The sequence below is a fragment of the Eretmochelys imbricata genome, chromosome 1 (genome assembly GCF_965152235.1).
Source record: "Eretmochelys imbricata isolate rEreImb1 chromosome 1, rEreImb1.hap1, whole genome shotgun sequence".
Lineage (NCBI taxonomy): Eukaryota > Metazoa > Chordata > Testudines > Cheloniidae > Eretmochelys > Eretmochelys imbricata.
In genome coordinates this window covers 296,788,206-296,815,991 of record NC_135572.1, presented here as the reverse complement: position 1 = coordinate 296,815,991, position 27,786 = coordinate 296,788,206, and the positions used below count along the sequence as shown (strand labels likewise).

The 27,786-nt window shown below is 39.5% G+C and overlaps 1 protein-coding gene across 1 annotated transcript; it reads left to right on the top strand.

The window, feature by feature from the left end:
* The first annotated feature begins 10,443 nt into the window (after positions 1-10,443).
* On the top strand, positions 10,444-25,298 carry HMGA2 (high mobility group AT-hook 2). The gene is made up of 4 exons (XM_077839961.1): positions 10,444-10,560; positions 13,038-13,124; positions 21,610-21,660; positions 25,182-25,298. Exons 1-4 carry the CDS (start codon positions 10,444-10,446, stop codon positions 25,296-25,298), a joined length of 372 nt encoding a protein of 123 aa, XP_077696087.1.
* The last annotated feature ends 2,488 nt before the right edge of the window (positions 25,299-27,786 follow it).

Sequence of the window (27,786 nt, the reverse complement as noted above, 5' to 3'; positions counted from 1 at the left end):
TAAACTCTAATGGTAATATGCTTCCATGGTGTAAAATTTTTTCCAGTAAAGTGCTGAAGAGAAGCATTTTTTTCAGCTGAGCTCACTGAAAGTTCAAAGGATAAATATATCACAATGACAAATTGCAAAATGCTATTCATACATGGAGGTAAAAATTGTTCCTTCATTTGTTTGTATTTCACATAAACTGTAATATTGTTATTTCCAAAGAAAATACAGAACAAAATGAATTCTGATTAAAAATACAAGTATTGTTAATGGACCTTAGCAGAAATTTGTCTTAGCTTGAAAAGAAAAGTTAACAGAAGCTGAATGTGTTCTCTTTGGGTGAAATTCATGCCAACACAAAGGGTATACATAGGGCTGTCAGCACCACTTTATCTCTGAATCAGCTCCCTACAAGGTGGGTGACAACTGGATTGGCCAGTACAAGGGATTTCTACAGCTCCTCCATGCTGGGAGAGTGAGTGTGTGTTGTGGGGAGAGAGAGCTAGGTAAAAGGTGACATGGGCACAGATCTATTGGCTTCATCCTGTCCCCAGGTGGGCATGGGAGGGCAATTCTCAATCCAGTCCTCATGAACTGCACCAGCACATTATGGTGCTAAATGGGCAAAGTGTATTTCACTCTTTGACCTTGTTTCAGGTAAAGTTTGTTTTGTACCCCATCAAATCCTGCTTACCTTACCCACATGAATAGTCCTGGGCTTGCAGTATCTGCTTTCGTGTAAGTCCTAAAAGTCTTGACAGGATACAGATCTCTGTCTTTGATTTCTTGTGAAGAACAGGGATTTTCATCTGTCACCCGTTTCATCTTCTCGTGGTAGGTCACAATGAATCAACAAATTCTGAGGATCAAATCAGAAAGATACATTCTAAATGATTAAGTCAAAAAGCAGAGAACATGGAATTCTGAATAAGCAACATTAAATTGGATCTTTGTTTGAAAATTATACAGCAAGAAAAGGTAAGTTAATAATGTTATTAGCATAATACATATAGTACCATAATGTGCTGGGATCAGAAGCGTTAATTAGCACAAGCACAAGTTAAAACCTTAAAAATCAATACTTTCACTACTCAGGGTTTTCTCTCTTGTATTTTACTATTTTAAAAAATCACTTATGGAATTAATATACTATGATTTCTCATTCCAAATAGTTATGTCGGTCTCTCTCTCTCTCACACACACACACACACACATAGCATTCTATAACAACAGGACTATTATAGAAAATGATCTAAAACATGTGGACTGCAGCCAATATTTGGATATGGTGTAATTAATTCTGGAAGGTCTAAAAAGGAAATAATTCAACTCATTGCAGAGGAAAATGTGCTATTCTTAAATACTTTTAATTACAAAGAATCATATCAAAGTATGCAAACTCGCACTCTAAAAATTGAAAAAAGAGCTGATTCTACAGAGTTTGGGGATGGGAGCTTTTGACCAAATTTCCAAAATTGTGTGCAAAAGGACGTGTGCACTTCTGTACCTTTCATCTGGTATCTGTGGAACACCCAGTGTGTAAACTTCAGTGGTTTGCTAGATCACACACTATGCATATGCTTAAATGTTGCTGCTAAATACTATGGTCTTGTGTGACACTCATGACTGCAGAGCTCTATCATTAATTCCTGCAAGCCCAGTGGCCTGCAGCCTCTCCTGGTCACTGGGGCCTGCTGTAGCACCTGCTCTGCAGGTAACTCAAAGACCTCTCTGCACCTCTGCCTCTTCTTCCACTGCTGGATCAGAGTGGGGAAAGAGCACTTGGTGGCCGTAGTTGGGACAGAGATGAAGGGTGCTCAGTACTGGCCCCAGACAGACCCCATTCAGCTTCCTTTCACTCAGCTGGCTCCCAGCTTCCCCTTCCGGAAATCGCCAGCCACATCCAAACTTCCCACTCAGCTTCAACCCTAGACAACCCTCCCCCAGTTCCTCCCCACACAGCCACACTCCACCTTTTCCCAGCCATATCCTCACCCAGCCACTTCACCAAATAATTTCCATCTTCCCTCCAAAAAGCCCCATTCAGTACACAGCTGCCTCCCTAGCTAGCTCCTGGCACCTTTAGACATCCACCAATTTTCACCCATCAACACATCTAGTACCTGCCACTCACCCCAGCACTCTACTCCCTACCCTTAACCGCTGTTAAGTATTCTGCAGCTCCTTCTCTTTTGTCCTTCCTCCTCTGCATTACTTTGGGCTGGATGTGTTGAGCATACGCTGAAGTTTACAAAGATATGCAAATTAGCTGATTTATTGATTTGCATAAATGGTCACACATGAAGCTGCTCAAAACTTGGCAGCTGTACTTAAATGCTTTGCTGGACTGGGGCCTCAAATTGAGGTTTGTGTGGGCCTGTTTCTATGCGCTCTCACAACCCAGGCTTGTATGGCCTTTTGAAAATGTGATCATTAATGTTTGCCAGATCAGTAGTTTTATGGAAAAGGAATATTTCTACCACAATAATTCCCTGCCCAATTAGTAGGGGCAGTACAGAGCTGTCAGTCCTGCTCAGCAGGGCAGAAGACCCAGACCTTTTCAGGCATTTTCAAAGATGCATAGAAACTAATTGATGGACTGCTTCTGTCACCCTTCCTCAAACTGAGTGTACCTTACTCCACGTGAAATAAATAGCAGTATTCACAAAGTAAGGTGCTACTTAGCATGAGTGAGGGTGGCAGAATTAGGCCTTTATTTATTTATTTGCATTAAACAAACAAGAGTCTCCAGCCCAAATGCAAAGAATTAGATCTTCATATGGAAAAAACCTCTTAATTACAGGATGATTCTGGACTAACAAACATATTAATCATTGAAACGGTATTACCAGACAAGAGATCTTCCATTCTTCCTCCTCTCACATCTGCACTAGTGGAAAGTAACAAGCAATGACAATCCCAAGAACATAGATGAGAAACAAAGCTATCCAAAAGAAATCTAATAAACAGAGAATTTAAGATATTAATACAGAGACTTCCTCTTAGAGAGCCTTCTCTTTGCATCACAAAGATTGTACCAGAAATCCAGTGTATAACATTGAAACCTGGTTGCAGCTCTGCATATTTCTTGGGCTGAAGCCAATGGACTTTTGGCCCACAAGGTGGACATACTACACTTTGGGGCTGTGTTTATACAGGAGAATTTTTACCAAAAATAATAAAAATAAAATCCCACACTTGCTAATTCCAGTGCAGCTGCACCAACGTTAGCAACAATGGGATCCTTAGTGTAGACGGCTTTCCGGCTCCGGCAGACGTTTTCAGCATTGTGTCAATTAACCCTGCTTTGAGTGGGGTTAATTGACACAGCGCTGAAAATGGCTCTGGAGATGAAAACTCTTATGTGTAAGGGCTCCCAGGATTGCTAAAGACGGTGCAGCTGCACTAATATTAGTAATGGTGGGAATTTTCTGTAAAAATTCTCTGGCGTTGACAAGGCCTGAGAGTGAGCCTTAAATTTTTTTCTGGGTCTTGTTTGTCAATTTCAATTTTGCTTCCCTCATGCATTATCTCAGCCATCTGCAGATCATTAATTTTTAAGGCAGCAGTTCCTTTGATCATAGCAGGTTGGGTGGAATGAAAGAAAAGAGTGGAAGATTTGCAGTTCACTCTGGTCCCTACAATACATACTCTAAAGGTTCTTCACACATACAGTTTGTGCCCACGCTTTTCTTTCTTGTGCTTTGTATTCCTGCAGAATGAAGGGAGCCTAATCAAACAGGACCAGTGAAAATGAGAGATATGGTTAGTCATAAATGAAGGTGATATTCTCAGGAATCCAATTCTCTTCCTGGAAGGATGAGTTTTCCATGGATAGACAGTCAAGATACAAAAGATGTTGCCTCGGAAGATTATTTGGTGAGTTCCTAGAGTACCCAGTTAAGGTTCCAAGGAGGGCAAAACTGTTCCTGAAATGGATTTATGAGTTTGGCCACTCTGATGACCCACGATACGGGGAATATAGACAGAGCTGCCTCAGCTGTCTGTTCACTGGATAGGGTAGCCACTTGCACCTATAGGGCTAGATCAGTGGTTCTCAAGCTATGGGGTGGGCCTCCCAAGGGAGGTGTGAGAATGTGTCATGGGAGGTGCGAGCTGTGTGCTTTTTTTTTTTTTTTTTAAGAGCTCTGGCTCTTAGCCCCAGGTAGCTGGGGCTCATGCAGAAGAGCCAATTATTCCCTGTTTTGTAGTTGTGCATCTGATTTTTCCTTCCTAAGTGATGTACTTTCACTTCTCTTTATTGAATTTCATCTTATTGGTTTCAGAGCAATTCTCCAATTTGTTATGGTCGTTTTGAATTCTGATCCTGTCTTCCAAAGTGCTTGTAACCCCTCCCAGCTTGGTGTCATCTGTAAATTTTATAAGCATACTCTCCATTCCATTATCCAAGTCATTAATGAAAATATTGAACTAGGACTGACTCTTCCAGGATCCCACTAGATATGTTCTCCCAGTTTGACTGTGAACCATTGATAACTACTCTTTGAGTAGTCTTTCAACCAGTATTGCAACTACCTTATAGTAATTTCATCTCGGCCACATTTCTCTAGTTTGCTTATGAGCATATAATGTGGGACTGTGCCAAAACCCTCACTAAAATCAAGATATATCACGCCTACTGCTTCCCCCCAATCACTAAGCCAGTAACCCTGTCAAGGAAGAATGGTTCGGCATGATTTGTTCTTGATAAATCCATGTCGGCTATTCCTTATACCCCTGTTATCCTTTAGATGTTTACAAACTGATTGTTTATTAATTTGCTCCAGTATCTTTCCTGGTAGCAAAGTTAGGCTGACTGGTATATAATTTCCTGAGTTCCCTTTGTTCCTCGTTTTAAAGATGGATACTATATTTTCCCTTCTCCAATCCTCTGGGACCACACTTGTCCTCCATGAGTTCCCCATGATAATTGCTAATGGTTCCGAGATTGCTTCAGCTAATTCCTTAAGTATCCTGGGATGAATTTCATCAGGCCCTGATGACTTGACTACATCTAAGTAATCTAAATATTCTTTAACCTCTTCTTTCCCTATTTTGGCTTGCACTCCTTTGTCCTTGTTGTTAATATTAATCGTGTTGAGTATCTGGTCACTATTAACCTTTTTAGTGAAGACTGAAGCAAAAAGGCATTAAACACCTCAGTCTTCTTAATGTCAGTCATTAGCTCTCCTTCCCTGCTAAGTAGAGGATCTACTTTTTCCTTCATCTTTCTCTTGAACTTAATGTAATTAAATAACCTCTTCTTATTGCCTTTTATGCCCCTTGCTAAATGTAACTCATTTTGTGCATTTACCTTTCTGATTTTGTCCCTTTTATACTTGTGCTAGTCTTTTGTGTTCCTCCTTAGCAATTTGTCCATGTGTTTCTACTTTTTGTAGTATTACTTTTTGATTTTCAGGTCATTAAAGATCTCTGGATGGAGTCATGTTGGCTTCTTACTCTTCTTCCTATCTTTCTTTTGCATCTCGTGTTGTGTAATATCTCAGCAATTCAGAGCATCTGAGACCCTGGCTAACACAGGTGGGAGTTACTGGCAGTGTGTACTCAGAGAAGGGCTCTTATGTATGGGACTTGTGTGTCCCCATGGTTTAACACAGCATGAGACTGTTGACGTCAGGACATAGTTCAAATTCTGTCTGTTTTCCCAGGCTTTTGAGAAAGGGGAGGACTGAAAAAATGAGTCAGGGAAATTATTTTAAAAATGTATAATCTTACATAAATTTTAACCTATAATTTATAATGAAGACTGGAGGTCTTTTTAAAAATGTGCCCTGGCTCAACCAGAAGTATGGGGCTTGAAACTGGGTGAAATTCTATGGTATTATGGGAGAAGTCAGACTAGATGATCTAATCATCCCTTCTGGCTTTAAAATCTATGATTTTTACTGAGACTGAATAACTAAACACGTAAGCAGGAGTTAAGTAATGTATTTAATCAAATATGTCAATGTTTTAAATGTTACATAATCCAGGATATATGGCACATTTAATACAAATCTAAGTATTTAAATAAATACATCTCTAATTCTTCTCTTCCTAATGATAAGATTGTAAACTCTTTGGGCAGAGACCATGCATTCTTTTCTGAGTGTAAAATACTTATCTCATGATGGCTGCTACCGGAGTCAAATAATAATAATAATTAATTCTTGGGATCATGATCTTTGTTGATAGACTAATGCTTAAAGCTAAGCCAAAACCTTATGCAGTGTTCCCTGGAGGAAAGTAGAGTATTCCAGTCAGGCCATCATCGTTCTTCTTTATGGCTGCTCCATTTAATGAATACAATATCAAATTCAGGGATACAGGGTCTAAGTGGAACAATGATCCTTACTTGACACGATTGGTTAGCTGTTAAAAGGAATGGGTGCCTAGATATCTCCACTGACCACTAGGGTGGAAAACCAGGGACTACATGGCTACTTGGGAACTTGTTCAGCAGTAAGATTAGTGGGAAAGTGCATAAGAAAGTTGTGTAGGAGTATGTAGGCCCATTTAAGGGCCAGGGTGGAACTCATAAATAGAACAGCCTGGGGATAATGCAGAAGACTCCCCACTCTCTTCTAGTGGCCTGTTTAAACAGGAAGCAGAAGCTGAACAGGGTGGGAGGAGAATGGAAGCTGAACAGCCTGCAAAAGGGTGGTGAGATCTCTCCATCTCTAGAAGGCTAGCCTGACGAGGCACAGAGACTTTGTTTGGGAGCTCTAAACCCAGGTCCTGAGGTAATGGTCCGTGAACTGTTATTTCCAAGTGCTCCTTCCATTAAAGAAGACATACTTATTTTGACTAATTTGTTTTGGCTTATTATTAATCTGATCTGTGCAAGATAATTTATTGGTGCCAAGCTGGGGGAAAGAAAGGTGAGGATCACCTTCAATGCCACTCCTGGGCACAGGGGAATGCATAGAATGGCCTGCCTGTTACAAGTATCTTCAGCCAGGGTGGGCAGACAGCATTTGTTCCTCATACTATTGTGTCCTTTGAGAAATATTTGCTCACTTTTTGATTACAGTTTGATGCAAACATATCTGCTTATAAGCAGTTGCCTCAAAAACTTTGCAGCTTGAAATCCATTCTGTGTACTATATGTCCTCTCTGCTTCTGTGTTCAGGTATCGTGGATATGAGAGGCTTGAATTAAAACTAAGCTGTTTGATTAGTCAGAGGCAGATTTCTATTATAAATTCTTCTTTCTTTGGTCCATCAAGAATACCATGTTGATTCAAGTTGTAGCAATTTTCAGGGGATGAAGAAATACACTCAGCTACAGATGAATGATGAACTCATGGCCCTTTATATCTCAGATGGTAACACTTATTTGTTTTCTGTTGTTATTGTTATTCATTTGTATTGCCCAACCAGGATTAAAATTCTATCATGCTATGTACAGTACGAACACCAGTACAGAAAATGACAGCCCCTGCCCTGAACAGCTTTCAAAGTAAGACAATTCTAGACAGTTGTCTGATGTGAATGTTCTCTGATTATGGGATTACATTAATACCTTTGAATCATAGCATTGTCACCAGAACTGTTAAGAACTTGGTGAAGACACACATGACTATTAATAGCCCATATGGGATGAATCAATAAGAACAGTGGTTTTGGAGATAAAAGATCACAGGAATCTTATGTACCATTGTCTTACAGAGACATCACCAAGATGAATGGATGTTATAAAAATTATTTACTGCTCCACCTGAAACTATTGATTTTTATGATCTTTGTTTGAAATCTTGCTCTTTCATGCAACAGTTAAATCTTTTAATGTACTGGATGGACTTGGAGATCTTCAGATTTCTAGAGCCCTGTGTGGATACAAAATTTGTGTCCTCATCCAAACTGCGATCCGCAAACATGGTCCCTGGATATAAAGCAGATATCCACAGATTTCCAGGGCTCTAGATATAACATTTGGATCCGCATCCATCCACAATCCGCAAACATGGTCCCCGGATATCCAGAGATTTACAGGGCTCTACAGATTTCTTCACAATATGAAGAAAACTGAATATCGTTCAAAGTGGCTTTCTGTCTGTAGGATTCTTGTGATAGTCCATCTGTAAAATCTCAGGGCTATCTCTATCTTCATGGCTAGTTGCTTTGTGAGCTCTGTTTCATCGCTGCTTGGCTCCATTGTCCCTGCTGACTGTAGCTTATTTGAGGGGAAAGAGGCAGTCCTGGAGGCAGCTACATCTTAGCCTATTGAGAGCTTTGAAGATATTGACCAAGACCCTGAAGTGGATATGGAATTAGTTGAGGGGTGACAGTAGCCTATGAAGCACTAGTGTGATGCTCCCAGTGTCCTGTTTAGGGAGATAGAAGCCTTCATGAAGCCTTCACAATCAGCTCTATGTAGAGTGAGTCCACCCTTGCCAAGATAAAGGCATGAATAACTGTAGCTAGATCTGCATCTGAGAGGAAAGAATGGCAGAAGATGGGAGAAGACACTTCGGGATGCTAGCTGATGAGTTTGGTAAGATTTTTAAGCTGTGCACCTCCTAGACATTTGGAGGACACACCTTTTGACAAAGGGCTTCAATCAGTCCCTTAAAGTGTTCCTCTTTCCCATCAGTATCAACTCCACCCAATCAAGTTTCATTTTGAGCCAGCTGCACCTCATCCAGGAACTGTTTTTTCTTTCAGAGTCTAGTAGAGATGACAGGTTTCAGAGTAGCAGCCGTGTTAGTCTGTATCCGCAAAAAGAAAAGGAGGATAAATTTGTTAGTCTCTAAGGTGCCACAAGTCCTCCTTTTTTTAGTAGAGAAGAGTAACTGCACTGTCTCTTTCTTAGCAAGTGCAGCTGTAATATTGAAAATTTAGTTAGACATATAGGAGGGAAGGCAGCACCAAAAGGTCAGGACTGTTGCATGTGAGAGGTCTTGTGGAAAAGTGAACCTGGTGAGCCAGCACTTAGTGGTTAATTGTACAGAAGGCTCATGAGAGGTCTAGAAGTACTAGTGTTTGCCCTTTTCCATGGGTATAAGGAGATTATCTATCAATGCAACTAGTGCATCTCTGTGCCATATCTTGTTGTAGACATCTTACTTTTCAATTTATTCTTTGTTATTTGCATCAGAAATGTCACTTATGAATCAGATGCTATTTGCAGGATTCGTACCTTATTGTATGTCTTATACCCCTCACTTGGAGCCTTTGTGCGGAGGTTTGGAGGTTGAAGTGAATGGGGCAGGACAAAGTAAGTCACTGGAGGAAGCAAACAAGTAGCTATTAGAAAGGTTGGTTGACAAACCTTTATGCCTGACAAGCTGTAGCAGAGGAGCTAAGGTGCATTTGTACAGTGCCCAAACTTGGCTAGTTCAGGTTTGAGAGAGAGGACCAGTGGTGCGGGGACACTTTTTATAGTGGGGGTGCTGAAGATGAACACCATATATGTGGGTTATTACTACGTCAACCCCGACGTGCCGGCAGCATCCCCAGCACCCCTAGTTCCAGCGCCTATGGCAGAGGACTGGGGGCAGTGGGAATCCCCGGTCTGTCCCTTTAAACCTGCAGCAGCAAGTTGGGCATGAACGGTGCTGGACACGTGAGTTGGTCTCCGTGTGCTCTAGCCTGCCTCTGCTTCCAATGCTGCTGTATTTCTAATGTTGTATCTGGCCCCGGTCCAGCCCCCGATCCTAGGGTTTTCGCCCTGCCTCCTACTCCTCCTCGATTTTTTTTTTCACACAGCCCCCTCCTATTTTTTCCACCCACGGGCAAAGGTGTTTTTGTTTTTACTCATCCCAGTTTAATCCGTGGGCAGGACTCGCCTAATAATATTTCTAGCCCCAGCAGCTCACATCACACACACGACCACAGCTCTCGCTCGCTCGCTCTCCCTCTCTTTTTGTTTAAATGATCGCTCTTTCTCTGCCGCTCCCCAGCCCCCCATCTCCACAGTGTGCATGACTCCTGGCCGGAGGGCCGAGTCCCCCGTGCCTTTCCAATGTGTCTCCCCTTACTGGGTCCTGAGCCGGTCCCCGGGCGATAGCCACCGCTTGCTTCCCATTTTTGCAAGAAGATATTTCCCTCCCCCCCCCACTTGGTTTGCTCCTGCTCTGCTTGCCGCGGTCCCCCCTCCTGGCATTTGTAGGGCTGCAATTCACCCTCTCTCCCTCCTTCCCCACCCCCCCTCTTGAACTGCTCCGCGTTACTAGCGATCCCTGTTCCCAAAGCGTACGGGAGAGAAGAGAGGAGAGTCCCCCCCCGCGCCGCCGCCGCCGCCACCACCACCACCACCGCTACCACCATCACCTCCTCCTCCTCCCCTTCTCTCCTTTTTGGCAGCACCAGGACGTCCGGTGTGTGGTGGTGGCAGCGGGCGGCGAGCGCTCGGGTTGAATCCCCCCCCCCCCCGCCCCCCTTAGCTCTCAAGGTGCTCGGAGCGATTGTTCCCGGCTGAGCAGCAGCGGCGGCGGCGGCGGCAGGCGGCAGGATGAGCACGCGAGGGGAAGGAGCCGGCCAGCCTTCCACTTCCACCGCTGCCCAGGAGCAACCTGCAGCCACAGCGCCTCAGAAGAGAGGACGGGGCAGACCCAGGAAGCAGCCACAAGTCAGTACCCGCTCCCTGCACGGAGCGCGCGCGCGAGAGGAGACGAGCGTAGCCAGGGACGGGCTCCCGCTGCCACTGGAGTCCCGGGGACCGGACCGGGCGGCGGGGGTGAGGGGCTGCGGGGGGGGGGGGGCGGGGGGAGGCTTTGTTGCGCGCCCTTCCCGGCTGAGCGGCCCGCCGGCGGGGGGAAAGGCGCAGCGGCGGCGGCGGCGGCCGGCGGCGCGGGGTGGGCTGCCGGGCAGAGGCGCTGGCTATTGTGCGCGGCGCGCTGCTGCTGGTGGCGGCGGCGGCGGCGGCGGCGGCAGCGCTGTTCAATGGAAATGTGCGGCGCGGAGCCGGCCAACCAGCGCGCGCTGGGTCATCCCCGAGCCGAGTTTGAAATTGCGAGAGGGCGAAGGGACCGAGCTGCGCTGGCGCCCGCCTCTCGGAGCCTTTGCAAGCTCCGGGGCTGTGGGGGGTCGGGTCCCACCGCCGGCTGCTGCCGCCTCCGAGCTTGACCAGCCCAGCCCCTAGATCGTGGGGCTGGGGGGTGCGGCTGCAAAGTCGCTTGGCTTTTGGTCCCCCCACCCCACCCCCCTTCGTGTGCACGAAGGTGCCCCCCACTCCCGGCGGCGAGGGGGGAGGCTGCTGAAGGGGGGCAGCGCCGCAGTCACAACACCTTTTGCATTTCCGGAGCCCTTTGCCAGGCAGGTCGTTCTTCCACCTCCCGGGGGGGCTGTTCCGGGTTCTGGCTGCGGGCGGGGAGAGCCAGCGCTCCCCCCCTCGCCTTGCACCCCTGGTCAGTTTCAGGGACTCCAAAAAGGGCCCCTCTTCACTTGCAGGACCCGACTGGGGTTGAAGCTTGCTCGACTTGTGTCCCCCCCCCCCGCCCTTCATTTCCTGCAGTGACATTGCCACTCTGCTTCCCCGAGTCCGGCTCTTTTCACCCCCTCTGAAGCGATGTATGCTGCGGGGATTTTGCCTGCGGATGCAACCAATTAAGCTTGCAGCTTTGCAGAGGCAGCACGGGGAAGCACCGAGCTGGAGGTTTTGTTTGCCATAATTCGCAGGCTTCGGAAGTACCGATTGGAAGTGTGTGGGGATTTCTAGTGAGCTCATTTAAACTGACTTCCGCGGGCTTTAAACATGTTTACTCCATTCGTTAGTATCCCACCGCTTCCTTCAAAGCATGTCAGATGATTAGAAAATATTATGGGAGCTCTGAGGTGCAGAACATCCTCGAAAGCATTCCCCTAAACTGGGGGATATGCAGCTGCTCCTGCCCCTCCAGTGTGCTCCTGAAAAATGCACAGAAAATACTTATGGAAAATCACAAAACTGGAGCCCCACGTTTTCCCGCTCTGCCCTGTGATACTTATTCAGCTTTGCGATCTCAGCTTTATCCCCACAAACTCACTTTACACCTGGCTCCGACAACGTGGTCTTGCAACAAAACCAACCAGTAGCATTGGCTCTGCAAGTTTTGAGCATGGCCCTTTTTTTTAGCATTTGAATGGCTCGGAGAGAAAGAAAACTGCATCTCCTAAAACGTGTTCGATCCAGATGTGCACCATGTCTCTGTGGCTTGCAACTGAGAATCGTATCATTTAGTCTCCTTTCCAGACTATCTAAATGTACCAGGGAATTTAAAATCTAAAGGGTTTTAGGATGGTTTAAGTTAACATACTGCATTTAATTAATTTTACCACATCCTGTAATCTGAATGAAATGTTCAATATTTAGAACTAGAAGAGTTTTATAGTATTTATGATTCACTGAATAAATATTTGGAATCCGAACTATTAGTCATTCATATCCATTTTAATGACTAGTTAATTTACTATCAACACAGGGACCAGTTAAGAAAATTGCTAAAATAATCACTGTTCTTGTATAGATGTGTTAAACTTTTTTGTTACAGATATTTTATTTCCAAAAATATATATTGCATGCCAAAAATCTGTTGTAAAGAAATCTTTACATTTACATTTTAACAAAAGACAATTAAGTTTGGACAAATGCAAACTTCATGATAACAAAGGCAAATAAAAAAATCTATTTGTGCCCTTAAGAGAAAACTGCAGATTACTTCCCAGTTTTTCAGTATTGAGCTTTTCCAAAAAATGTTTGTGATAGAAACTACATACCATAGTTGTATACTCTTATGATGAAACGTAAATGAAATGAGTAATTAATTTTGAAAAACCATCTTTCTACAAAATTCACAGTCACCATCCCTGTTAACAATTTGTGTTTTCTGGTATGTTTTACAGTTGTTAGAATATGCAAATTTTCATTATGTTCTTACATAATTACAATTTAAATGAAGTCTCCATTTAATATGCAAACTAGAGTTCTCTACTTCATTTTAAACTTTGTATCATTCATTTACACTTCATGTTTTTAGGTAGCTCTTCAGTTGTTGTTTATACTTAAGGTCTATTTGGGTAGTGTCTTGTGGAGATTCTTGCTACAATAGCATGTTTTCCTGTGTTTAGGAACCAGCTGGAGAACCATCTCCTAAAAGACCAAGAGGAAGACCAAGAGGAAGCAAAAACAAGAGTCCCTCTAAAGCAGCTCAGAAGGTGAGATTATGAGACAGAGAGAGAGAGAGAGAGAGAGTTCTTAACAATTACTGTTAGTTTCATCAGTTACTTTCCAAATTATTCCAGTCATTCAGCCTTTGAACTGTAGAGTTTGAACCATTTTTAATAATGGAGGCCACATATTTTCCGCATTTTACCTTTGTAAGATCAGAGTTAACATTTGCTGCAGAAAGTCCCTAACACAGAACATATGAGGTCAATTTAGTTTTTGTACAGTGCATACAATATGAAATAATATGACATATTTGAGATATTGATTGAGATCTTCTGCAGCTAGCATTGTGGTCTAGAAAGAAAATCAATATTATTAATTATTATTATTATTAATATTATTTTCCAGTTTAAGATTTAAAAAGTCTTCTGTGCATAAAAATGAAAATTCATTTCCTGTACATTTATTTACATTACTACTTCAAACCAAATCTGTCTATTAAAGCTAAGTGCTTTGTCAAACATATGGTAATTAGAAGTAAATCCAATTATGTGTTGATAGAAATATTTCTTGAAATTTACAATTTTAAAATGTGATGGTAAAGTAAACTGTGAGTTACAGTAACAGTCTGCTATGTATTGTTTAGTAATCACTTTCAAAGAGGCTGTTTCTTGAAGCAATATTGGTCTTTTGAACCACTCCTACAATTTGGTGTTGCTAGCAGATACATACCATAGGGGTTCTGAATAGTTTAGCAATTGGACAGACCAGTCCAATGAAGACAATCCTTTTAGTTCATTGATTTTAAATTGCAAGTTCAACCTGAAAAACTAGCTTAATTTAAATTTGCCAATGCTGTGCATTATAAAATCTTGCTAACAAGGCTAATAATACATTTATATGTGACATTTTTTTGGTGAACATAAGAAGTAAATGGAAGTATGTAGTTTTGAAAATAAGTACAGGAGTGATGGTTCTGTGGAGGGTTCCACAGCAGTTAGCACTAATTTACGGGTACTAAGTTGAAAACAAAAGCTTACGAAATCTGGGAGTGAACTGTGGTGCTTAAGTGTATCAGTGTCATTTACTCTTTAGTAGTTATGTGGTAAAATGTGTTTTGGAAGATGGCTGTTGGCTCATCTAATTATGGTTAATTTTAAAATGTGGTTTACTTTGTGCCTGAGGGCACTGACCATGTTAAGTTTGATAGTTTTCAGTGTTATAAATTACCATAGCAACTAGTGATAAATATTAAGTTCTTTCATGTCTGTTTTAAATGTTTTGAACATTAGCTGAAGGAACATTTTTCTATAGTGTTTGAATTTCCAATTGTTTTTTAGTGTCTGAGCTGGGAAAAAACAGTATATTTAATCAATAAATGTATAAGTTGGTAAAAATTGTACTTTTTCGGTTAGATATTTAAAATGTACAAAAACCGCTTTGCTACTCTAATAAGTGTAGGTATTTAGGTTTTTTTCTTTGTATAGTTAAAAATGTACATCAGATTCAGTATTAAAACAGTTTAAATTTAATTCTTCAAAAGAGAGAAAACAAATTTTTATTAGTTTGGAAAATTGAAATTTGAGATTAAATGTTTTGAATATTACTGTTGGAAGAGTAGACATTACTGTGTGTAATATTTGTAGCAAGAATAAAATTTTAAATTAATTCTTCATGGAATTTATATATTTATATATTTAAAAGATATTTCTAGTAGAAATATTAAAACTTGTTAATAAATCTGAGTGATTTAAAATCATCATAAATTAGAAAAGACTTTTTTATTATACAAAACTATATATTATGCAGTTTAGTTATGTTCAGATCATTTTGGTGCATGTAGTTCCTTTTTAGTCTGAATTAAGAACTGAACAAGTTAATAGCACCTTTTCAATTTCCAGAGTTCACCAAGTAACTACTGTAACTAAGGCAAACTCTACAGAATGTTATGTATAATAAAATTTGACCAAGGGGCACATGTCTTATTTACTATTAAAAAATCTTTGATGTTTCCTTAAATATAAGTCTGATGGGTTTTGTTTTTTTTTAATTTTTGTGATGGAATGGTTGTTAAAATATGTATCTTGGGTAAGATGCACAAGTCTTTGTTAAATATTCCGAAGTGTAAAACAGTTGTAGAACTTTTAAAAATAAGTAAATCAATAAATAAAGTAAAAGCTTTGGGATCATGTTTCAACTAACAGTGTGTTGCCCTTTTTTAAAATAGATGTTGTAATATGACATTTGACACCTCAAAGTTTTTATTTTATACAATTTCTTTTCTGATAAATTTCCTCATAGTAAACCTGAATTGAAAAGTTTGCTCATTTAAAAACAAACAAAAACTCATGGTTCAGTTGTTGTTGGTATCACTTTTTAAAATAATGAATTACAGTTGTAACTTTCTGACATATATATTAATTGAAGGGCCTCTATATCCTTTTCCAGTTCTCAAAGCCTTGCTTGTTAACATTGCTAAGACCCTATACATGTAAACTTGGTTGCTGTACATGCAGTTGAAAATTGCTGGAATTTCTATAGAATAGTGTGTGGCCTATGGTTTTCAAAGTGAGCTCATTGAAATGTACTATAGTGTTCACAACATGTAAGATAAACGTACACCACTAGAACCCACAGAGCAGACGTGAGAAGGCACTCATGATTAATTGATCGGGTGTTCTCTTGCAGACCATTACACATAACAATTAAAAATGTATTACACAAACTGTCAGGGAGCTAAAAATACTCAGACAAGTATTGGAGCTTTGTTTTGTTATACTTTAAAAAGTAAATACCCTTAAATCAGTTGAGGCACCATTTTCCGTGTGATCATGATTCTGTGGTGTATTTAAAATTTCTTGGTGTATGGTTTTTTTTTTTTTACTTGCAGAGCTTGTGTTTGGACTTAGTAAACTGGCCTTGGGGCATTTGAAAACAAACTGTGCTTGTTAGGAAATTAGCAATGTGAAACTTGACAATGCATGCAGAATGTTGCAAGACCAATTGGACAGCTAATAATGTAGTAATTACTCTAATTTCAGGTAATACACACATAAAAACTGACTTGCCTATAATACATATCTAGGCTTGGAAAGGTAGTTTTTTATCCGTAAATGTTTGTTGGTGAACGTTGATTTCACTGTTCACACAAAAATCAATGAAAAATATTTCCATCAATAATAATCGAAATGTACATATAGGCAAAGTAAGAAAAATGCTGCTTGATAACTGGAGTTTGATTTAAGGATATTTACTTTGCATAATTTGATGTGATCACAATTTGTGTTTGAACGGTCATAAAGCTTTATCTTTTTTAATCTCAATGTCTGCTGTCATTAAATAATTATTGTCTGACCCTCTCATAATTTCCTACAACCGAGAAAGTTTAAATTGATATAATTTTTTTAAAAAGGCTTAAAACCCATGATTTTGTGCAACAGTGAAAATTTAAATAGATGAAAATAAAAAAGGCTTAGAAACAAACCAATATCAGTCAAAATTATATAAAAATAGAATTTTACCAAGTTTATACATATTTATTACATATATTTATTAGATGAATACATCAGGTAAGCCTGCAATTTACAAAAAAACACCCCATCCTCTCAGTTGCTTTAATTTTCCACCAACAGTGAATGCGAATAACATATTAACAGATGACAAGTAGGAGACAGACACAAAAGGACTCTAATCGCATTGTATTAGAGTGTTCAGAATTACTCTATCATTGGAGCTTATGTCTCTGAACAAGACCTGCTGTCATTCATTTAAACCAAAATTGGAGAATAAATGGAGGACTTCTCTTTTCTAAGGATTATATGTTTGACTTTGCAAAAAGGACAACATATTGACATCCCTCCATTATCTTCTTGGTTGCTCCATACCTATGTTTTATTTGTTAGACTGAGGTAGCACTGTTACCAGTACATCTCTATTTCCCTTATGCATTCAGGGCTTTTCTTTGGTTAAAGAACTATATTTGTGCTTGATAAAATTTCCCATATTTGGAATGAAGAAATGCGCTTTTGGAGTAAAACAATAGAAATAGTTGCTTTGTGCCATAACAGAAAACTTCAGAAATCCCAAGAAGTGCTCTTATGTGAAATTCACCTTCAATTTAAAAGTTTAGGTCCAGCTCAATAAAATAGAGTCATTTATTTTTCATTAGAATGAAATTAAATAACTCAAAAACATGAGTTGGAAAATGCACACTTTGCAAACAAAAGTTAGTGGTACTATTTGTATCTACACTTTGTCATATGCCTTCTATGAAGAGAGGTTTGTGTCTCTAAATTAAATAGTCGGGTGAAATCCTGGCCCTCTTTAAATCAGTGAGAGTTTTGCCACGGACTTCTTTGGGGCCATGATGTCACCCTAAGTTGGTTGATGAAAATCTAGTTGCCTTATGAGGAAAGGTTAAAAAAACTGGGCATGTTTAGCCTTGAGAACAGAAGATGCCGGGAGGGATAACCTGTTAACAGTCTTCAAATATATTGAAGGGCTCTTGCAAAGAGAACTGTGATCAATTGTTCTTCATGTCCACTGAAGGTAGGACAAAATAAGGGGCTTAATCTGGAGCATGGGAGATTTAGAGTAGATGTTAGGAAAAACTTTCTAACTGTAAGGGTGGTTAAGCTCTGGAGTAGCCTTCCAAGGGAGTTTGTGGGGAATCTGTATCACTGGAGGTTGTTAAGGACAGGTTAGACAAACCTGTCTGGGATGGTCTAGGTTTACTTGGTCCTGCCTCAGTGCAGGGGATTGGACTGGATGACTTCTTGAGGTCCCCTCCAGCCCTGCATTTCTATGATTCTATATGATGTATATTGTATATCTATATGAGGTCATTGCACCTAAAACATGGAGACTTCAGCCACTGAGATGTTTTCAGTAAGATGTGTCAGGCAGGACAACCTGTTTGGTGGTAAACTGGATAAATATGACATGGAAGCTGTAACAAGATTAGTCTGTTCAGTACTTCAGAGTCCTTTTATTACGGTTTTTAACAAAGTGACTTTAGTAGAGGGACACTTAATTGTGCAAGTTCTCTTGACTAGGTTTGACAACAGTGATCTTTGTTGAGAGAGCTATCAATTACTCCAGCTAACCTATGCCTCTGACACATTTTATCTTGACATCTCAACAGATCATTTTGCAAAACAGAGTTCACAAGATATGGATTCTGTTGCATTTGTGTTTCTGCTTGACAATATATGGATGCCCGAAGAACACTTTATATCCATTCAATTATTTACACTCATCTTGTCTTGTTAATTGCCTTCAACTGTACAGTTTCAGTTTCTGCTTGGCATTGCCTACCCATAGACCAAGGAGGCACTGGTGGTGGGAAAGTCACACTCCATTTTTGCTGAGCCCCATACAGTGTGAGGTTATGAAGCAGCTTCAAGTTGCCTTGTGCTACCAAAGCTTAGATGAATTGCAGACCTTTCCATTGACTCTTAACTGTCTTTAATATGAAAAGGATTGAAATGGCAATTGTGATACATGAAAAATACCATTTTCTCAGACATGTTTTGTGCTCTAAAAGCTATTTAATTCAGTTCCACTCCCAAAATGTTTTATCACAGCAATTAATTGGTTATAATATTGCACATAAAAGTGTGTTAATTTTTAAAAAAGAAAAACACCCTTAAACTGCATATATGCTAACCTTCCCTCCCCTTGCTCAGCCCTTCTCTGTTTTATGTTCAGTGTTAAATGTTGTTGTATTATGTTATATAGAGCAAAGTCATGTCTCAGCATGTTGTGTCTTGTGCTGAGATATAACCCAACACAACACACCTTACTCTACATTGCATCAGAGGATTAAAAAGAAACAGCTTCCTTTGATTAAGCAGATATAAACTGCAGTGCGTAGCTGAGATCACTTGCAAGCTGCCGTCTAAATAATACTGTTTGTTATGTTTGGGAGGTTTGGTGTTCTCTCTAGATTTGTTCCTTACTCCAGACACAACAGTGTAATGAAAGCAAACAGCTAGCAGAGTAGTTAGATATTGCTCTAAATACAGTATCTATTCAAAAGGCAAAGTAGTGCTGTTGGGTTGATGTGTTTAACTTCTTGTTAATTAAATTTTACATTATTCCGCACAATTTAATTTATTTGACAGGATCACTGCTAAATAACTAGTCATGACACCAGGTATTTATATTAAGTGACAATACTGTGCTCCCAGAGTAAACTTGTGCTTTATTTGTCAAAATATTAATATTAATAATAATTATCCAAGTGAAAAAATTGAACTATGTTTCCTAGATTCCTTGTCTTTACGATCATATTTTTATCATTATTTTCCTTCTTGTTTGTTCAAGAAGTGTTTTGTCTTTGCCTTTTAGAGTAGAGATAAAATGTCGATTATGGAAGTCTTTGTCATTCATCTTCTGCAGTTTAGTCTATGGAAACCTTCCTGTTGCTTACAGCATCTCTCTGTACCAAAACATAATGAATTGGAATGCACTGCTGTTTTCCCAGCTCACCTCTGGGAAAGATTTGGTTTTGATAAGACCTATGGAAATGTTTTTCTTCTGACATGAGGTGGAAATCATATACAGCAGTAACATAGTGCCTTTCATTACAAAGGGTCCCGAAGCACTTTACAAACTGATATACAAACTATACACAGGGAACACTATTCACTACTGAAACGTAGCCACCTCTGGGGTGAAACAGATTGTTAACAGCACTCAGCCACACTGCATGACACTTTAGGACTGGAAATGAAGATTGATTATTCAAAGAAATCTGCATGTACTCTTTCCAGTCAAGCTACTTTATATAGTCTATGTCAATTTACTGGGATTTTTTAAGTTTGATTTCAAGACCAGGTTTGCTGTAGATCTGAACAAGTTCATGTTCATTTTTTTAAGGACATTGGCAGCATGATCTTATTTTTAAGAGGGGGATTTAAAAAAAGGAGGGGGATTGTTGGTCCTTTACTAAGATGTAAAGTGTTGATTTAGAACATTTTAAACTGATCCTTTCTTAAAAATTAATGCCTCAGATAGTTCAAACAATAACTATGTGTCTATTGGACATCATATACTAAAATTAATTTCTGTTTGCACTGTCCAGGTTATAAGGACATAATAATGAAGGGTTTGAAGGGAAACAAAAACCTCTTAAATAGCTAGAGAATACAGCAAATGTACTTCTTTAAAAAGTATTCTCATAAGAGGGTTTCACCTTACATGTAACACTGGTATAAACTGTTAAAGAGCAAGTTTACTCTTTTAACAAGTCTAAGTGATAATTTTGCCCTTTAGGAATGTGAATTTTATTTTTCACACATTTCTTCTTGCTGAGATTTATTTCAAGGTCATTTTACTGCACTTATAGTGTAGGGTTTATAGGGATTGGCCCCAGTACTTTCCCAGCTCTTTTTGTGGGATTCATTTTACATGACAAGGCATTACGCACATTTTACAGAGATATACCAATAAGTGATTTATGTAATGAGACAATTGACTCCTGAGGGGAAAGTCAAACACACAAACTGCTGTGAAGAAGCAATATATGAAAACACGTATGCACCAGGTATTCAAAAAACCTTGATTCTAAGGAATGATTATGCACATAGCGTGAAATCCTGGCCCCATAGAAGGGAGTTTTGCCATTGACTTGAGTTGGGCGAGGATTTCACCTGTAGTTCACCTACCTAACTACCATTATTATTAATCAGATATTGACATATGTATGGTGGACATACTTTGTCTGTAAATAACAACATTTTATATGTAATTTTTTTATCCAAGGATTTCAAAGTTGCATTACAAAACTGGGTAAGTATATTTATCCCACAATCACCAAGCAAACTAATGACAGAGTCCTGAATAGAATCTGTGTTTTCTCTGTTTGAACTCTTTGCAGTAATTGCTAGGCCTTGCTTACATATTCTTTACATATTCTTACACGTCCTTTAAACTCTGAACATACCTTTCACCATTCCAAAATATGCCTTCATTTTAAGGGTTGAAGCAAATTCAACAGTAGGTGACCTAGAAATGGCACCTATTGTTGAAATTACTTCAACCCTTAAAATGAAAGCATATTTTGGAATGGTGAAAGGTATGTTCAGAGTTTAAAGGATGTGTTTGCACCTGAAAAGGAAAATGTTACTCAGAATCAGGAAAGTATCATTAAGTAGAAATACACACATGTTCAAGACGATATTCTTTGTCAAACATGCTGGTTTGCTTTCTGAACATTATCAATAGAGAAAAAACAGGCAGACTATTGCGAATAGTCCATCAGTTTTAAAGAAGTTTCCTTCCTTCTTGAAACAAACTATTCTTTGTACCCCACAAGAGGGGATTTTAGTATCTTTAAGTCTATGCTATGAAATGTTAGAAAAAGGAATCTCAAGATTCAAGCCATAGGGGAGAGAGAGAGAGACTTAATGACACCCATCTAATCAGTAGATACATAATTATGGATCATATTACAAGAAATATGTTCCCAGTTACAAGCACTGCTAAATAATGTTGGCTTATAAAATATGTTGTTTTTTCACTTTACAGAAAGCAGAAGCCACTGGAGAAAAACGACCCAGAGGCCGACCCAGAAAATGGGTAAGTATTCCATTTCCAACCATTTGATTTATTTTTCTGCTTTATAAAACATGTTTTAATGCCATTCTTTAGAAAAAGACTATTTCTATTTCATTTTTTTAAAAGAATGTCTCATTTCTTTCAGTTCTGTTGGGTCAACGAAAGGGTTAAGGCAGCAGACACGTTATCTCAGCTTCCTACCTTTAGACTCTGATAGTTTGCTCAAGACACTTTACTGCTAAATGTTTTCTGGCATTGAATACTCATGTGTCTCTTATCAGCATGAAAAGAGTCTCAACTCTTCCTTCAAAAAAAAAGAGTAACAATGAGATAACTTGTTCGTAATTGAGTAACAAAGGTTAAAGGAGGTATTATCAGGCATCAGAAAGTGATTATGAAAGGTGATAAAATTCAAATGCAGTGTGTACAAGATAAAGTTAAAAAAACAAAACCCCTTTGTCTCTTTAGTAATGGTTCACAGTCCCTGGGAAACAGAGTACATTTTCCCCCCAAAATCCTTAAAAGGAACAAAAATAAATGTTGGGTAACTTGCACCAAATGTTTTCCCTGTCTGGGCCAGCTGTATACCTCACATAGAATAGGTGATTTGTTATATTTTTCATTTGTCTTGCTATTAAATTTTAAAATATTGCTCTTTCACACTGCTATTGGCTCCTTGGATGTTGATGTCAGAGACAAATGCATTTTTGGAAAGTGCCCTTGATCTTCTTGTCATACAGATTTCTGGTCGCTTGGAGTCTAGAAATTCAGTGTTCAGTTGTTGAGTACTTCTTGTATGCATCCTTTTTTACTTCTCTCCCTTTCAAAAAGAAAGTGATGAGAATGTCACCTGAAAAGCATCTATAGGTGTTAATGGGAGAAATTGAAGGTGTAACCATATGTTCCATAATAAATTCTCTATCTAGTTTTCCTTCTCCCATTACCTTTAACTTCTACACTTCTGTCCTCTGTTTTTTTCTATACTTTTTCCTACCTCATCTCTTCTTCATTCCTTTATTATGTTCCTTCTTCTCTTCCCTCATCTTCATGTTGTCATTTCCCCTCCATTAGCTCATCCTTTCCCTTTCCAATATATATTAAGACTGTTGTCAAGACATCCAGGCTTCCTAGAGCTAAAACAGCACCACCGGAAGCTTATAACTACAACTGACGTTCCCCAAAGTGTCAGCAGCTAAGCGCAAGAGAGGAGGGATGGCTGTAACATACACTATAAAAATAGTCCTATTGTGGTCCAGTGATAAAAGTGCCTGAGGATCTTCCTCTAATATTGTGGAGAAAATCAGACAGTCATATACAGTATATACTATACATGTCTACAGTATTTAGACTAGGCAAATTCTTTGTATACAGAGAAGAAGCCCATTGGCATTAGGAGATTAGATGGTTTATAAAAACTTACATGAATTGGTAACCTTCTCAAAGGTGGCTTGCATAAGACAAACACTAAATAGCTCAGTAAAACGTTTAGCGATTACTGTCAGTTTCCTTATAAGGTTGTCTAGAGTTTACTAGGGCCTGAGATTGTATATGTGGATGCTAACTGAACTTGTCTAATCCTCATATTGGGTGCAGTCCCCAGGGAGGCAAAATGAATGGCTGTTTTACAAGAATAATTTATAACATGCAAGCCATCTATATAGGTTTGGTATATGTGGTTGTAGGCAGAAGGTTGTTAACTCCGTGGGAATGGAAAGTGTCACAGTCTGTGGTGCTAAGAGGTGCACCATCCCAGGCATTGTATCTGGAGATTAAGAGGTTTCTTCTCTGAAAAGAAAAAAAGGGGTATTTTTGTTATAGTCGGCATATTACACTTTGGTTTGTGTAGCTTATGCTGGCAAGAGCGAGCAGGCAGTAGCAACAAAGAAATAAATACAGTACAGTTGTTTGGGTGAAAAAATTGAACTGCAGAAATAAATTCTTGACTATCCCATAGAGGCAGTCTTCACTTTGCAACAGTTTAATGCTTTCCAACAATGTCACTCATTTCCTTGAAATTATGGAGTATTTTAAAGCCCTGCAGTATTTTCTTATTGCAAATATCAGAAACGGAATCCTTTACCCATTCACTACTGTACTGGATGGTTGTTTTTTTAGTGAATTTTAGAAATAATATATGAGCTTGCACCTAACAATGGGATAAAGTTGTAGACATTGGGAAATATAAGTGCCATTTTCTCTCTCCTGCTTTTCTTTTTTCCAGCATGAGTCAGGCTTGTGGGCTCCTCTTTACATGTGGTAAAATGGAGAGTCATATCACATTTTATACATGAAAAAATATTGTTAAATTATTAGGAGCCATTATCATACCAACAATTTTTAAACAGTATATGCGGTGGAAATCAGTGAGGGATTCTACCTAAAAACAGAGGGTCATGGCATAATAGGGCCCACTGTGTTTTAACATCTAGCTCAGTAGGTCTCAAACTTTTTTACTGATGACCGCTTTCATATCACTAGCCTCTGAGTGTGACCCCCCCCCCCCAATAAATTAAACACACTTTTTAATATATTTAACACCATTATAAATGCTGGAGGCAAGCGGGGTTTGGGGCGGAGGTTGACAGCACACAACCCCCTATGTAATGACCTCGTGACCCCCTGAGAGGTCTCGATCCCCAGTTTGAGAATACCTGATCTAGCTTCTGTTTAGAAAACACCCCTTTTTATCACATGAATTTAATTTGGGTTTTTAAAGTACATTAGTGGTTATTTTCTTTGTTAATCTAGTACGTTTGTAGCAAGCATTACTTTAAACAGTTATGTATCAATTAAAATAAGGAATGCGTAGATTTCCTTTGTGTTTGTGGGGGGGCAAGAAATTGTATAGGACGGATATTTTTCTAAGTTTGTAACCTATTTTTGTGAGTTTAGAGGATTTGTGTCATATGTTGTTCATCAAATTGTAAAGTATTATTTCTGCTGTTTCCTTCAATATGCACATCCAGAAACAAACTAGCTAACAGCCTTCTGTAGAATTCTGGTAGCCAATCTTTCTGCCAGTTCAAATTAAGTATTTAATATTTGTGACTCACAATTTTTTTTAGAAGAGGGACTAAATCTAGTTGACTATGAATGTATAAAACCTGGAGAAAAAAGCTGAAGTGAAGAGAGTGGAAACCTGATTTACCAGAAGTGTACAATAAAGCAAGTTATATTTTTAATAAAATAATGTGTATTTGAAAAATAGTCCAAGAAGATAAGATCGTTGTCTGTTGAACAAACTATAAAGAGTGAGTGGCTCTATAGGAAATATATATTTGGTTATAAAGAAAAGCCACCCACATTTAGAATTAATTGATTAAAAGCACTGAAGATAATAAAGAAGAAACAGATGGGAACCATCATATTTGGAATCAGAAATTCAGTTTCAGTTGTAGTAGACCCCATCTGTCACCACAAGTTGCTGGACATATGTATATAGTACAATAACATTTTTGGGGGGAGAAAATCCTATTATTTTACTGATGAAAAAAATTTCTTTGTGTACTTGTTACTCTTTAATTTTAGAAATTTTGATACAGGGATATGATCTAGGTTCTTTGATGCCAGTGGAATATGCAGATGAAGCAATCTGGCTTTTTATTAGGAGAATGACTATTGTATGTGTCATAGATGTTCACAGCAATTTACAGAGATAATAAAGACATAAGGCCCCATTGAAGTTTGCCATGGTCTTCAGTGGGGCCAGGATTTCATCTGTGTAGCCTAATCCTACTCACACTGGAGTCAGTGAGAAACAGGAGTAGGTCTCCATTGCCATGTCCCAAGGAGCTTACACTTTAAACTTCCACATTTTTTACATTTGTGTAAGGCTAGTAACCTGACTGAAGTACTGTGTTGGGGCAGGAGCGGAACGGAGACTGAATAAGCAGTTATAATACAATTCATTCCAATGGATCATATTGAAAAGTCCTGGAAATTTCGCAGACTTCTGGTGCTCTCAAACTTCAGTTTAATGGCGAAACCTGAAACCTCATTCTGATGATGATGCTTTAAAAGGGTATTTAGGTTTGTCTTTCTTTTTTTCCTTTCCAGATTGCTTTTTAGCATTGTCTGATTTCACCCCCATGTTGTTTAAACGGAAACACAACTTTTCAAAAGCACATAAAATAGCCAGGCATATTCCAAAGCTCAATATGCAGATGTTATAACTTTGTAAGGGGTCTGGAGTTGATGTGGGTAAGTGACTGACATAATGATATAATAGTATGAAACTATCTGGTAATGGATTGTGCAGAGGAGGGACAAAACTCCAACTATAGCTTGCTTACAACAACAGAGGGGGAGTAGTTAATTTCTAAGCACAGTACGTGCGCAAACACACACACACACAACCATTGAAACACAAATTGGTAGCGATAAAACAAACAGAACTAAACTCCATTTTCCTATGCAAGGGTTTAAGCTAATTTTAACATGCTTAGTGGACAAATCTATGTTTCTGAAGTTTAAGGGTGTAATCCTACGCCCAGTGAAGTCAATGGAAGTTATGCCATTGACTTCAGTAGGGCCAGGATTTCTTAAATGCTGAAAATTAGAGTAAGAGGTACAAAACTGTTTTAAAAAAAGTGAAGAAAATGATTTCTAGCTGATAACTTTTTCTCCAAATTGTACAAATACATTAGAAGCAAGAGGAAGACCAAGGACAGAGTAGGCCCATTAATGAATGAGAGGGGAAAAACAGTAACAGAATATGTGGAAATGGCAGAAGGGATAAATGACTTTTTTGTTTCCATTTTCATTAAAAAGTTTTGTAGCAATTGGACATCTAACTTAATGAATGCCAGTGAAAATGAGGTAGGATCAGAGGCTAAAATAGGGAAAGAACAAGTTAAAAATTACTTAAACTTAGTTAGATGTCTTCAAGTCACCAGGTCCTGATGAAATACATCCTAGAATACTCAAGGAGCTGACTGAGGAGATAGCTGAGCCATTAGCGATTATCTTCAAAAAGTCATGGAAGACAGGAGAGATTCCAGAGGACTGGAAAAGGGCAAATATAGTGCCCATCTATAAAAAGGGGAATAAAGACAACCCAAGGAATTACAGACCAGTTAGCTTAATTTCAGTACCCAGAAAGATAATGGGGAAAATAATTAAGCAATCAATTTGCAAACACCTAGAAGATAATAAGGTGATAAGTAACAGTGACCAGGGATTTGTCAAGAATAAATCATGTCAAACGAACCTTATAGCTTTCTGTGACAGGGTAACAAGCTGTGTGGATGAGGAGAAGCAGTAGATGTGGTAATACCATCTCACATGACCTTCTCATAAACAAACTAGGGAAATACAGCCTAGATAAAGCTACTATACAGTGGGTGCATAACTGATTGGCAAACTGTTCCAAGAGAGTAGTTACCAGTGGTTCACAGTCAAGCTGGAAGGGCATATCAAGGGAGGTCCTGCAGAGATCTGTTCTGGGTCTGGTTCTGTTTAATATCTTCATCAGTGATTTAGATCAATGGTGGGCAACATTTGAGCCGCACGTGGCCTGTCAGGGTAATCTACTAGAGGGCAACGAGACAGTTTGCTTACATTGACTGTCCATGGGCATGGCTGCCCGCAGCTCCAAGTGGCCACAGTTCACTGTTCCTGGCCAATGGGAGCTGCAAGAAGCGGCAGCCAGCATGTCCCTGCGGCCTGCACCCCTTCCCACAGCTCCCATTGGCCGAGAACAGCGAACGTCTATGTAAATAAACTGTCTCGCAGCCCACCAGTGGGCCTGCGTGCCCTGACGGGCCGCGTGCTGCCCGCATGCTGCAGATTGCCTACCACTGATTTGGATAATGGAATAGAGTGTACACTTATACAGTTTGCAGATGATACCAAGCTGGGAGGGGTTGCAAGTGCTTTGGAGGACAGGATTAAAATTCAAAATGATCTAGACAAACTGGAGAAATGGTCTGAAGTAACTAGGATGAAATTCAATAAGGGCAAATGCAAAGTACTCCACTTAGGAAGGAACAATCTGTTGCACATATAAAAAATGGGAAATGACTCTCCTAGGAAGGAGTACTGTGGAAAGGGCTCTGGGGCTCACAAGCTAAATATGAGTCAACAGTGTAACACTGTTGAAAAAAAAAGCAAACATCATTCTGGGATGTATCAGCAGGAGCACTGTAA

Excerpts from the sequence above, each read along its gene's own strand:
- HMGA2 (XM_077839961.1), top strand. The coding sequence starts at position 10,444 with ATGAGCACGCGAGGGGAAGGAGCCGGCCAGCCTTCCACTTCCACCGCT. Across the intron at positions 13,125-21,609 it reads CCTCTAAAGCAGCTCAGAAG|AAAGCAGAAGCCACTGGAGA; the intron begins GTGAGATTATGA and ends TTCACTTTACAG. Across the intron at positions 21,661-25,181 it reads GAGGCCGACCCAGAAAATGG|GGATATGATCTAGGTTCTTT; the intron begins GTAAGTATTCCA and ends ATTTTGATACAG.